At 37.1% G+C, this 13,717-nt stretch overlaps 1 protein-coding gene across 1 annotated transcript; it reads right to left on the bottom strand.

Moving 5' to 3' along the window:
• Positions 1 to 3,777: 3,777 nt before the first annotated feature.
• LOC130986640 (uncharacterized) lies at positions 3,778 to 6,190 on the bottom strand. The gene is made up of 2 exons (XM_057910102.1): positions 5,532 to 6,190; positions 3,778 to 4,446 (listed from the first exon to the last, which is right to left on the bottom strand). The coding sequence occupies exons 1-2, from the start codon at positions 5,962 to 5,964 to the stop codon at positions 3,830 to 3,832; spliced, it is 1,050 nt and encodes a 349-aa protein (XP_057766085.1). The 5' UTR covers positions 5,965 to 6,190; the 3' UTR covers positions 3,778 to 3,829.
• Between the last annotated feature and the right edge of the window lie 7,527 nt (positions 6,191 to 13,717).

Here is a 13,717-nt window from a genome sequence, read left to right as displayed (position 1 = left end):
TATCATAGCCGACAATCCCTCCGCACACAGAATAAATAAATAAGGAGACAGTGGGTCTCCCTGCCTTAACCCTCGACCTGGCAAAATAGGGCCAACTAACTCTCCATTAACCAGAACATCATACGAGACGGACCTGATACACATAGAAATCCACCTTCGCCATTTGCTACAAAAACCCAGCCGCTCAAGAACGACCTCAAGATAATCCCAATTGACACGGTCATACGCCTTGCTAATGTCAATTTTCAAAGCAACCGATCCGAACTTCCCGCGAGTCTTCTTCTTCATAGAATGAATAGCCTCGAAAGCAATAAGAATGTTATCATGAATGAGCCTACCCTCCACAAACGCTGATTGTGCGCGATCAATAAGGTCAGGAAGAATACTCTTCAACCTATTACACAAAACCTTGGAGATCAATTTATATACCACATTACACAAGGAGATGGGCCGGAGGTCCTTCATCGTCGAAGGGTTAGTCACCTTGGGAATAAGAGAAATGATTGTTCTATTGAGCTGAAAAGGAACAACAGCATCATTCAACCAATCACAGCATCGTCGGAAAATATCGTCCCCAATAATGCCCCAAAAACGTTGGTAGAACTTAGGGTTAAAGCCATCCGGACCAGGGGCTTTATCCGGGTACATTTGAGCTTCAGCGAATTCCTTGGACGTGAACGACCGGGTGAGCTCATTATTCTTACTATCATCAATGCAAGGTCGGATCCTCTCCAAAACATGCATGAAGTCACCTCTTGCATTTGGACTAGCAAAGAGGTTTGTGAAATACTCTTTGGCAGTACATCTCAAATCAGCTTGGGAGGTAGCCCAACTCCCATCATCGCGTTGGAGACGATTTATGGTATTCACTTTACGACGCGCCGAAGCCATAGAATGAAAGAATTTTGTATTTTGATCTCCATCTTTGAGCCAAAACTGCTTCGCTCTTTGTCTCCAATACTCCTCCTCCTTGGCTAAGATAGCCGCCAACTCTTTCTTTGCCTGCAAAAAGCTATTAATAGAAAATAAATCATGCCTTCCTTGCAGCCGAGTGATTTTGTTCTCCAGACGCCTTTTGAGAAGCCTCTCATGCCGATGACGATTCGAAGCCCAAGTAGTGAGAGATTCCGACACAGCCGACAAACGATCAATGACATCAATACCACGAAGATTTATCCAGCAGTCCCGAACGATCTGTGGTAAGTCGGTTTCCATGCACCATCTGTTCTCAAAATAAAACCGACGTCGCGGGGGAGGAATAGAAACACCACCACAGTTAAGGAGAAAGGGAGTATGATCCGAAATAGTAGCCGTGACAGGAGTGAGCAACGCATTTGGGAAACGAGATTTCCAAGCCTCCGTCGCCATTGCTCTATCCAGGCGCTCTTCAACAAAATTGTAGGTACCAATACCTCGGGACCAAGTAAAGGGATATCCAACAAGAGAGATATCTGAAAGCCCACTATCCAAAATAGCAGTGCGAAAACCGGTAAAAAGCCAAGTAGGATGCGGCGCAGTACCCCGTTTATCTCCGGGGTCTAACAGATCATTGAAATCCCCCATGATGACCCATGGGAGGTTATTAACACCAGCAAGTCGCCTGAGGAGATTCCAAGACTCCCTACGCCTCCCTCTGTCAGGATAGCCGTAGAATCCCGTTAACCGCCAATCGCCATTATTATCAAAGACCTGCATATCAATATGATTCGAGGAAAAACTCAGCAACTTACACGACGAAGAAGACTTCCATAACAAGCAAAGACCTCCAGAACGTCCAACACTATCCACCACAAAACACCCTTCAAAGTTAAGGTGAGAACGAATCGCCTCCACACGCTGCCGTTTGGCAAGAGTTTCACATAAGAAAATAAAATTAGGCTTGTGAGCACGAACAAGCTCACGTAAAGTGGGAATCGCAAGGGGATGGCCCAACCCCCTGCAATTCCAACTTAAGGAAATCATTGCGACCGGCCGGCCCCATCCTCGGAGCCTGCCGATAAAAAAGAAGAAACATCCAAGCCATCTCCGGGAAGCCCAGCGAGAACAAGCTCCGATGTAGAAGAAGTACCAGTAGAATCAGATATACCACCACGCCTCCGTTTCCGGTCATCCGACATTACCACACTGGAATCCGCAAGTTGCATGAATTCCGGGCGGTTATTTTTGTAACTGATGTCCCGCAATATTTGGCGAGGCATATCTCGCGGGATCGATATACGCGTATCTTTGGACGAGATAACAAAGCAAGATTCGTCCCTTGATTCTAGCCCTTTCCGTTTTGGATCATCTTGGTGCAGCTCCTTCGTAGCCCTAGTAGGCGCTGCCACCCCACTAGGGTTTCCTTCTACTCCGTCAGTTCGTATCCACCTATCGCCGGCAAGATTTTGTCCCCTCCGATCCATCGCTTTCAGCCCCACTCCCCACAGTCTCTCTTTATTCTTCACCTCCTTGTCAAACATCAACTCACAGAAATTCTCCGAATGCCGAGCCTTCCGCATAAGAAACAAAAGACATTGAGCCTTTCATATTTGAAATTGACAACAAAAACAGATCAATCTCTACTCTTGATCTTCTTGAACCGTTTGAGAGGTTCCTCAACACGAATACCTACTCGCACTCTCATATACTGCCGCCAAACACCGGTAGAATTGGAGCTATCATACTCCATAAAAGTACCAATAAAATTCCCAAGAAGCTTACCTATCCCCTCTGTAAAAAATCCCGCCGGAAGGTCATGTATTTGTACCCAACACAGTGAGCGGTAATTCCCCACATTTCAAACGGTGGAGGATAAGGGGGAAATTTCCAAACGCCCATGGGCCTCCTTCAAACACACGAACAAGATCAACTTCATGGAAAAATTGAAAAATAAATCGGCCTCCTCCAATATCCTTCATGAAAACCCCTTTTCCAGGACGCCATATACTAGCCAATCTGCTCCGCATCAAATTGAAATTGATTGGTTGCTCCGTCAGAAATCTCCCAACAAGACAGAGATCCGCTGCAACAGCCGAGTCACCCACCACTTCATCATCAAGGAGAAGTTCCTCATCCTCTCCTTGTAAATTTAAGCCAGCCATACGTGCCTCCATTCACACTCGAAGAACAGAAAAGCAAGATTCGCAAAAAACAAAAGCTCTCAACAGCGGAGAGAAGGACGAAGGCTCTCGACTAAGGAGAGAGAAAAATAGTGGTATGAGATTTTAGTGGAATAAAGACTGTGCTTTTTACGTAGAAGAAAAAATGAACAGAGATAATTCCGTCTAAAAGACTTGATTTTAACTTGAATTTATTAAATTATATTTGAAGGATAATTATCAATTTTCACTATTTTATATAGCCTGCACGAAAATCGCCTCTTAATTACTTGGATCCCAAAAGGTAACTAAGTTTCTTTTATTCCTTCTCTTTTTTTTTTTTTTCCAAAAAGTTTAGCCAACTCATCTTGGTTCACTGATCTTGTCCACCAAATTAATAATATTTGAATAATAATCAAAATATAAGATAAATTATGAAAAAAAAAGGTCTACATGATTATTATTCAAGTGCTCTATAAATTATTAATTTTTGTTGTCATATTCGATCCATTTAACTTTTAATTTCATGCATGGTTCCAAAACTAATATACGTTGGTTCAATTTGTGAGGCTAATTCGACTTGATTAGATTCGCACAAACAGAAGAAAAAATTGACTTTGGAAATTGATTCGGCGCTTAAATACTCACCTATGTCGACATGATTCCACCAAATTATTAAAAAATTTGAACTTCGAAAAAAAGTCATGGTAATTTTTTTTATTTTTTATTTTTTGAGAAAAGTGATGGTATTATTATTCAAGCGCTTTGTAAATTACCACAAAACAAGGTAAGATTGCCCTTGAACTAAACACATACAATTCCTCCATATTCGAGTAAGCACCATCGCAGCCGGCTAAAGAATCATATGAGCCAGCCGCGCTCCCCTCCCCATTAGCCGCCAGGTCTTCCGCCACGCGCGGCTTCACCCTCCCCGCAATCACGCGGCACACCAGCATCGCCCTGCGGGGTGCCGAGCCGACCAGGCGGTCGTCGGCGCGACCGCTGCTGGCGGTGGTGCAGACGCCGCTCGTCCTGCAGCATCTGAACCCGTGCCGGATGATCGCGCAGATGCCGCAAGCCGGCGCGGAGCCGCACAAGCTGGACGAGCCGCGCGCGCCGAGGGCGCACGTGATGGCGGCGGCGTGGAACCTCAGCAGCTCGTTCCCGTCGGCGGCGCACCTGGCGCTCCGCTTGGCGCGTAGCTTCACGGCGTCGCGGTAACCCTCGAACCGTTGGATGGTGCGTTGGGTGTTGTGGACCTTTAATACCCGTTCGATCTCGCAGATTGGATTTTCCGTTTTCAGCCAGCTTGATTTGAAAATTATTTCCACTATGTTGCGGCTTGAGTTGTCTGGGCCCAGCTCAGAAACTGTAACCATAAAATGGAGAGAAAAATTAATTATGAGATAGAACGTAACACTATCACATAGAGTTTTTTTTTTTTTTTTTTTGAGGGAACACTATCACATAGAGTTAAACTCTTAAATATTGAAGATGATATATATGGCGTATTATAGTATTGATTCAACTCTGATTAATAAGAAGATAAAGAAACCGTAAACTTAAAATTGAGACACTAATTTTTGTGTATTACCTATGACAAAATCTGAAACTTCAATTGCGAATCCTAAAAAGTTTTATCTTATATACAAATTCAAACATGTTAATGTGGTAGTATCACATGATCGATAACTATAAATAAACGTTTTAGATGGAACTTTTTGATGTTTTAATAAATCGTTTTCTAGATTTGAATTGTTTTAAAGGTTTTTTAAAAATTTGGAAAAAGTTAAACTTATAATAAATAAAAACTTTTAATATTCAAAGATATTCTTAAAAGAAATAAAGTAAGGAAGCAAGTACATAATTGTGGGGGTCCATGATAAAACCGATCGAAATGGTTTGGGTCGAAATAAGGCTTTTTTTCTACACAAAAACATAACTATGCAAGACCAATGAGCAATGGCCACGTGTAGCCATGTTGTACTTTTTGCATTATATGTAGTGACAGCTGCAAATTTTAGTAACAATAAGCTGGTCCATTAGAAAATGAAATGGCAGAGCAACAGTCTCCATTGCTTTGGAAAAGAAAGGCAAGATTTGATGCTGATGCATTGGAGTTTATTTATTTATCAATTAATATTATATTTAACAGTTATTACTACTTTATGCACTAGCAAGTTCAAATTTAAATTTTCCAACAATCGAAATACAAACATATTGATGGGGATGAGAGCTTCCACTTTTCACATAGTTAATTAAATTAATAAATTAAAGGCAACCAAACATTTGCACACCTTTAATGCTACATATTGTACGTGGACAAAATTAGATGGTGAGCAAATATAGTTAGAAAATTAAAGGACTAGATGGGATTAATTATCAAATCTTGTTCCAGCTTTAGAAATATACATATACATATATATACTATGAGAGAGAGAGAGAGAGAGGTACCTGCATGCCTAAGTGCTTGATGAAGGTCCAAGCTCTCAATTTTTGGGAAAATCTCTCCACATTGAGAGCATGGGAAGACGTTGCTTCTGGGCATGGGATTCGTGCTGACGGCGTGGCACTCGTAGCAACCCGACAGCTTCCTCAGCTGCATGGCGCCGCCGTGAGGTGGTCCGCAGCCGATTCTCTTCACCATCTCCGGCGATTTATCGGCTCGGTCTATGATTCTGGTGTTGCCATGGATGACGTCCCTCAAGTTGCAAATCTTGGCGCAGGGGTGATGGATCTTCGAAATCTCCATTGCTTTGCAAGTTACGAGGTTTTTGATTTGATCCCATGAAGAAGAAGAAGGCTGTTTGGATTGCGGCGGCTGCCTCTTTTTCAGCTTGGAGTCGCAAGAAGCGTGCTTTTTGGGTGTGGGAGTGAGGACCGCCATGAGAGAGAGAGAGAGAGATTTGGAAGGGTTTGGGGATATGTTTTCTATAAAAGGGGTGAAGAGAGAGGTTGGAGTTGGTTAGACAACAATCTGTCTGTATTAGTTTTAATTTAAGATTTTTCTATATCTGCACTACAATACTACTCTATTCATTTTGTATTTATTACAAAGACTATACATTGAAGGAAATCCTCACCAGCATAATAAAAAGCAATCACGAGTGGGCAAGAAATGCAGTACTGATGCAATTTGGCCGGTCACGAAATCAAATTACAGGACTACTAGGGCTTAATTATTACATTTAGAATCTTTCACGATTTAATTTGACCTAATTAATTAGTTTCAATATGTTAAATAAAAGTTTTGCAGGAGTAGCACTGCTTTTTAATTCTTATCAAAATAGGCACACTCATATTTTTAGGTATTTAGGTAGAAATGATATCGTTGAGAATGACAATATTTTTAGGTATTTTTAGTGCTCATATATTTACTGGTTTAAACATAGTCATTTCGACCTCTATATAACATGCATCATTCTGTGGATGGTATATATGTGGAGAGTACAGAGCGTATAGAATTAAAAATTTATCAGGCCGCGTCTCATTTTTTCGATCTTTGGAAATTTGAACATGTCTTTTTAATAAATACTCTCTCCCTCTGTTCTTATAAAATGTATCCACTTTTAAATGACACGGGTTTTAATAAAGTGATTGAATGTGTTGTGAGTAGAATAAGAGTCACACTTTATTGTGAGTGGAAAACTTACAAAAAATAGATTAGATACATTTTATGAGAACTGACAAAAATGACAAATTTGATAATTTTTATGAGGACGGAGGAAGTATCAAACATTAAAATTACGCTCCCCAGTTTTAGATTTTATGTTCTCAAGATTCAACACCAAAAATCCTCCCAAAAAAAGAAAAAGGATTTAACACCAAAAACTTAGGCCATTCATTTACTTGAAGTTTTGATTGGAGTTGAGCTGTTTGAAGGCAATATTTTAGAGCATAGCTTTTTTATACTGTTCAATTTCATGTTCATATTTGCGAAAACTTCAAAGTTGATGCGATTAGGCGAAATCGATTTTGCGCGAACAAAAGGGTTCATGCAAGCTTCTGATTCATGTGAAGTTCGCACATTTACATGAACACGAGAACTTAATTCGTGTTTTACATGGTTGCACGATTCGTACTTTTTCTTTCTTGAGCATCCATTCACATATGGCATAACAGTCCTATATTTGTTTATAACTAACATTCTACTAATAAAGTTATAGTATGAATTATGTAATGCAGGAGACCTCAAAATTTATGATATTAACACACGTACGTGCATGGAAAATGGGTAGGCGACGAGAATTTTGTTGTATGTCATCTAATGGGTTTGACATATTTGGTGTTAATTACAAAAGTTGGAGGTGTTGCGCAAGACACCTTCGTTATAGATTCAATTATGCACTCCTCTGTAGGTGAAGTATTAAGAATGAAGATGACAAAGTATGGTAATGATTTAGATGATGATCAAACTAACTATACTGGAGATATCTCATTGGCACAAGAAGAAGATGTTAATAGCAACCATCAACATATACTAGACACATTTATGAGGTTTTACGCAAACATTAGAAAATTACTCTATAAAAAATTAATAATTAATATTAAAAAATAAACTTTTGATTTTTTAGCAATAGGTGTTGATTAATTCGAAAATAAAATAAAAAAATTAAATCTATTATTATTATAAAATAAAATTTGGACTAATTAATTATAATGTGACAAAATATAGGCTTGAATTGAAGGTTGGGGCCGGTCTTCTTTGAACCATGAACCGGCCTGCCTATGTGGTCTTAAATGAAGTAAAAATATTTTGTCAAATTCCAAATTCAAACTTTTGTTTAGGAATCATGACCCTCGAATCCCCGAGCATTTTTAATTCCGAGTTACTGAATGGGATTATGGAATATCATCAATCAATCCTCTTCGTGTTGGTAATTAAAGAATTTAAAGTACTAGGGTCAAACCCGTCGAAATTCGACGGGAATAATTTTATGTCATCATTTATAATTATTTTATGTTATTTTTATTACTATACCATATGAAATAGTTTATATATAAATTATTTCTTTAATTAATTTGATATGATCAAATTAAATTAGTAATACAATATTAAAATAATATTAATCTTAATCACTTTCGCCAATTAAGTGTAGGTTGTGATAATAAAAATACATTTTTATATAAATATTCATTTGATGAAGTTTATAAAAAGTTGATGTGGGATCGAAGATTTTAGAAGAAAAAAATATTTAAATTTAAAGTATGATATAATGTACGATATGTAAATTTAATCGTATATCGATAATATTTACTCTCTTTGTCCCTCAATCTTTTTTTTTTTTTTTTTTTCTATTTTGGTTCGTCCCCAAAACATCTTCCTAACCTATTTTTGAAAACAATTTCACTAATTATTATTTTTACAATTTCACTTTTTGGGGGACTCGTTCTCCACTTTCACTAATTATCACTCTTATAATTTTACTTTTTGTGGGACTCATTCTCAACTTATCAAATACATAACTAACTTTTATTAAAACATGCGTCATCATCTCTTAGGAAGATGTTTGGGGGACGGAGGAAGTATTAAGTTTGTTCAAATTCTTTAATTTTGACAGATAAGAAATAATTTAACTAAACATATGTCATCTGAGTATCATCTCATATGGACTTAATAAGACCGGATAATCATATGAAACTCTAAAGACCACATATGACATTTGAACGTCAAAATTTTGAAAACCATATTCTTTGGAGTTTGAAATACCACATCTGAATTTGAACATCATCTTATAACTTACTTGTTAGTATCATTTTATCTAGAATTTGTGAAACTATAATTAAGTTATGAGAATAATCTCGTCTCAAACTTTAAACAACATCGTCAAATTTGAATTCATATTCAATCATATATATATATATATATATATATATATATATATAGTTAATTATTTAAGTAAATACATCTATATATAAACGTATTATATATATATATATACACATATTAATTTGTGAGTATGATGTGATAAACTTAAACTAATATTATATAATAAAATAAAATACAAATATAAATCTTTTTTAGATATGAAAATTGATTAAAAATTTAGAAAAAAAAAATAAGAATGAATGAAAATTGAAGAAAATTAAAATAAAGTGATTATACGGCGCCACGTAGGACAGGATTTATTTTGCTATATATTATAATTTATATATATATATATATATATATATATATATATATATAGATTGGGCATAGACATGTATTTTATTTATATATTTTCTAAAAAATGAATTGACATTTGAATTGATTGCTTTTCGTGGATTAATTTATTGGTATACTTTATTTAAATTTTAGTCACACTTGGAACAATCTCAATTAAGTGGGTATAAGGATTCCTATTCTGGATGTCATCATTTTATTAAGTTAAATTTTTCGGGTGAAAAAAATGTGATTGTGAGGCATGATGAGTTCTTGTTGGTCATTGAATTAATTTATATATTAATATATAAGAAAAGTTGGTATGAGGTTGGGAGGGATTTCAGGCGTTTGAAAACAGACCAATGAACCCTCGAAATGCTAATGTGTTTTAATTTGGCTGGGTTCCGATAATCAAATGGATATATATGATTTATAATTAAATTGATATGTTGGATTTATCTAATAGTTTTATACAATTATTTAATAGTACAGACTTTATCTAATAGTTTTATACGATTATTTAATAGTATAAAATTTATCTATAATTTTATATGATTATTTAATAGTTTTTAAATGTAAAAATTGATTAGAAATGTATAAATAAATAATAATGAATGAGAATTGAGGAAAATTATAATGAAGTGATTATAGGATGCCACGTAGGATATGATTTATTTTGCTATAATGTAAAAATTGATTAGAAATATATAAATAAATAAGAATGAATGAGAATTGAGGAAAATTAGAATGAAGTGATTACACGATGCCATGTAGGATAAGATTTATTTTGCTATAATATTAGGATTTATTATTTTGCTATAATGTAAAAATTGATTAGAAATATATAAATAAATAAGAATGAATGTGAATTAAGAAAAATTAGAATAAAGTGATTATACGATGCCATGTAGGATAAGATTTATTTTGCTATAATATATGGATTATTTTATACTATGAATGATGCGTTAATTAAATTATTTTGAGCACAAAAATTTGAAAATACAGCTTTATAAAGACAGAAATAAATTCTCTAACCTTTATGCCAATAATCAAAAGATGGTGCAGAATCTTCATGTAGAGAGAAAAACGAAGATGCCTGCAGACACTAAAGAGAATCAAGCATATGCTTACATTCTTAATAATTCAAGTCTAATTAATATGATCAAAACAGAAACTCATAAGAAACTAACCTTAAACCCAACATAAGCAATAAATTATGATGTCCATAGGATAAAAAATGCAATTACTTAATAAAAATTTCAAGTTAAAATCCATATGAATAAGAATTTCTGAGAGTAGAGATGAATAATGGCAACATAAAAATATATGGTATAAGAAACACTTGGGCAAGTGACCAATTTTCCGGCCACTCAACACTTGATTTCCTTCAAACTATGGATCAGTTGCACCTTCCTTGTAGTATAAGCAAACACCAATGAGCTATCGCTCTCTCCGACAAAACTAAGACCACAGAAAAAACACACACGGTCATCATTCTAGCAACAATACTCGTGGACATAACATGCACAACTACTGCAATTATAGCATGATTCTAGATATATAAGTTAACATCATAGAAAGTAGGCGTTTTGCTTCTTAGAAATCAAGCCTTTATAATTGGAGATCTTTGATTCTAGACATATAAGTCAACATAAATGTGTGAGATCTATGCGTATAAGGAAAGAGGAAACAAAGAGCTAGGATTTTTACAATTGGAGATCTTTGATTTTAGAGACGATCCTATAAACAAATATGGTCAGACCATGAAATCCAAAAATCATTATTGGCGTGAATAACACATAAACTCAAAAGAACAAACTGCATGAATGTGTCAACAATGTCGACCACTTTGACAGCTTGCTCATCAACTCCTTCATCCTACTAGTAAAAAGATACAACTCACAAATAGATCTACGCACAAACATGAAAATCCATGTAATAAAAGAATTAAGAAAACCCACAAATTCAAGTTCAACTTGAAATAAAGAATAAAAAGATAAAAGAGTAATTTACGGGTGAGCAAATCTTGATAAACCAACATGATTACAGAATTTTCAGTTCTCAATCAAAAGAGTCTAGAAAGAGAGACTGAAACGGAAGAATTTTAGAAGAGAGAGTTTACGTAGCAGGAGGGTTTTCGTCCTTTTAGATTAGACTTTTTTTTTTGGACTCTTTTAGATTTGACACACCCCAGTTCTTGAAGGAATAAATACAATTGAGGCACAACCAATTCATATAAATAACACAGGGAGAAATCCTTGTTGATACCAGAATAAAAAGGTAGCAAGTCGGGCTAGACCCCTTTAAATCACAAGTTTTGTTTCATGCTTCTGATAACCAACATTCATTAGCATATAACTAGGAGTTTATAATCTAAGCTCGAATAGATGTCATTTGAAAGTCTAAATAAAAAGTTTGAAACCTAGCCTCAGCTCTGCCCCGTCAGCACCAGCCAGTGAACCTGAAAAATATTTGAAAGTATTTGGACTAAGTACTAATGTACTCATACTTGGCATAATTTATAAGGTTTTAAATTAAAAGAACTTGTAAGCATGTTAAAATATTTCTTTCATTTGTGCGCACATGTCACACTCCCTTTCTATTACTCGCTGTGATCCCGGACCTTTTAGCCACCGACAGACCCATTTCTCCCATTTATTTGAACTGAGGGCGTAACCCAGACAAGCTTCATTTGATCTCGGGACGCTACCCAGACAAGCCTTACATTATATGCTTCGGAACACATCCAGCAAGCACCATGTCCAATGGAGATCAACCCACCGAGTCAGCTAAAGAGTGTAGACAATTCTCCAATAACATGTTAGGCCCTAATAGAACCTCGAACGATTTGTTGTAGCAAGCCTTAAATAGAGCAGAGTGCACATAAACATTTTATTGGATAAACAGTTTACATTTCTTTTGAACTTATAAACAATTTGCATTTCATTATAACATTTAGAGCTCAATAACTCAATCATATTTTATACATTTGGAAAGTAAGCTCACCTGCTTAGGCAAAGCCTGGAGATCATAATCACATAAACTTGTCTTGGGAAAGCATCGCTAATCTCTTGGTGCTCAAAAGCCTACAAAGAATTCTATCATTAATAGGCCTCGTGAAGCTAACTTAATGTTTCAGTGGATACACTAAACATACTTGATTCATCATGCCGGATTTTCAAAATTTAATAAATATTCGAAAACTAAATTTCTTGAGTCAAGAACACCAACAATGTCCTTACTCGATTTTCTTTACTAATTGAATTTATAAATAGAACCAATTAAATCATGAATACTTTTTATTGCATGATGCAAATGAGATCTCATGCCATGCTTAAACATATGATAAGTATTTACTTATTATAATAATAATAATAATATAATTATTATTATTCCTCAGGTTCCTCAACGCTCCACGAACTCCGCCCCCTCTCCTCTCTTCCATCAGTGGTTCCGACTAGGGGTGGAAAATCGGGTACCCGCGGGTACCCTACCCGCGGGACGAAAACCGCCGAAAACTGCACCCTCATCCGACCCTCTTCCCCGATGCGGGTACCCGAATACCCGCAGCGGATACCCGCTGCGGGTATGAGGGTACCCTCACAGTCCCGCGATTTTTTTTTTTAATTGTAATTTTGCGGGTTTTTGGTCCCGCTGGAGGGTATTTCGTCCCGCGAGAGGGTATTTTGTCCCGCATTTCACAAAAAAAATTGAAAATATCCTTTCTATTTCATCGATTATCCATAAAACCTGTGACGAATAAATAATAAATAAACAACTAACAAACAAGCACAATGAATTATAGACGAAAAGAAATAGGGCTAGGAGGAGTTTTGGGGGTTAATTCCTAAAATCCTAAATAAAATTATTAATTTTAATTTTATAATGTTAAATCTGCGGGTAATGCGGGTATCCGCGGGTATACCCGAGGGTACCCTCTACCCGCAATTTTTGAGGATGCGATACCCGCACCCGACCCTCCACCCGAATTTTGCGGGTATCGGGTACCCGATACCCGCGCGGGTATCGGGACGGGTGAGGGTATACCCGATACCCGCAACCCGATTTTCCACCCCTAGTTCCGACGACCACGGCACCGCCGTCCCTCAACACCCCTCTCAAGTCCGCTCGTCCCATAAAAAAACGGCACAACAGTCTCATCCCCATGTTTCACCGAACCCGACACAGACAGCCTCCACGCCGCCTCCGCTTTCCTCCTTGGCGATGGCGAGGCGCCGCCGCCTCCCTCTATCTCCGATTGACAGACCGGAGCCCTAGTTCCCGTCCCCGACTCAAAACAACCTCCAATGCTGCCTCCGCCCCTCCCTCTCCTATCCCGGCGACCAGAGGACAGCCGTGGCCGCCGCCGTTCTCTCCTTCCCCTGCAGCCTCCACTCTCTCCCCTAACCTCCGCAAAACCCGATCAGACAACCCAAACACCCAGACTCGACAAGCAAAATCAAAGCTCAAGACTCCTTTCTTCTCTTTCTTTTAAAAA

This window comes from Salvia miltiorrhiza, chromosome 5 (assembly GCF_028751815.1).
Source record: "Salvia miltiorrhiza cultivar Shanhuang (shh) chromosome 5, IMPLAD_Smil_shh, whole genome shotgun sequence".
Lineage (NCBI taxonomy): Eukaryota > Viridiplantae > Streptophyta > Magnoliopsida > Lamiales > Lamiaceae > Salvia > Salvia miltiorrhiza.
The sequence above is the reverse complement of the archived record's forward strand: the minus strand, read 5'-3'. Positions and strand labels throughout refer to the sequence as shown.

Coding starts and splice junctions, on each gene's coding strand:
- LOC130986640 (XM_057910102.1), bottom strand. CDS start 5,964: ATGGCGGTCCTCACTCCCACACCCAAAAAGCACGCTTCTTGCGACTCC. Junction 4,447..5,531: donor TCAAGCACTTAGGCATGCAG/GTACCTCTCTCT, acceptor TTATGGTTACAG/TTTCTGAGCTGGGCCCAGAC.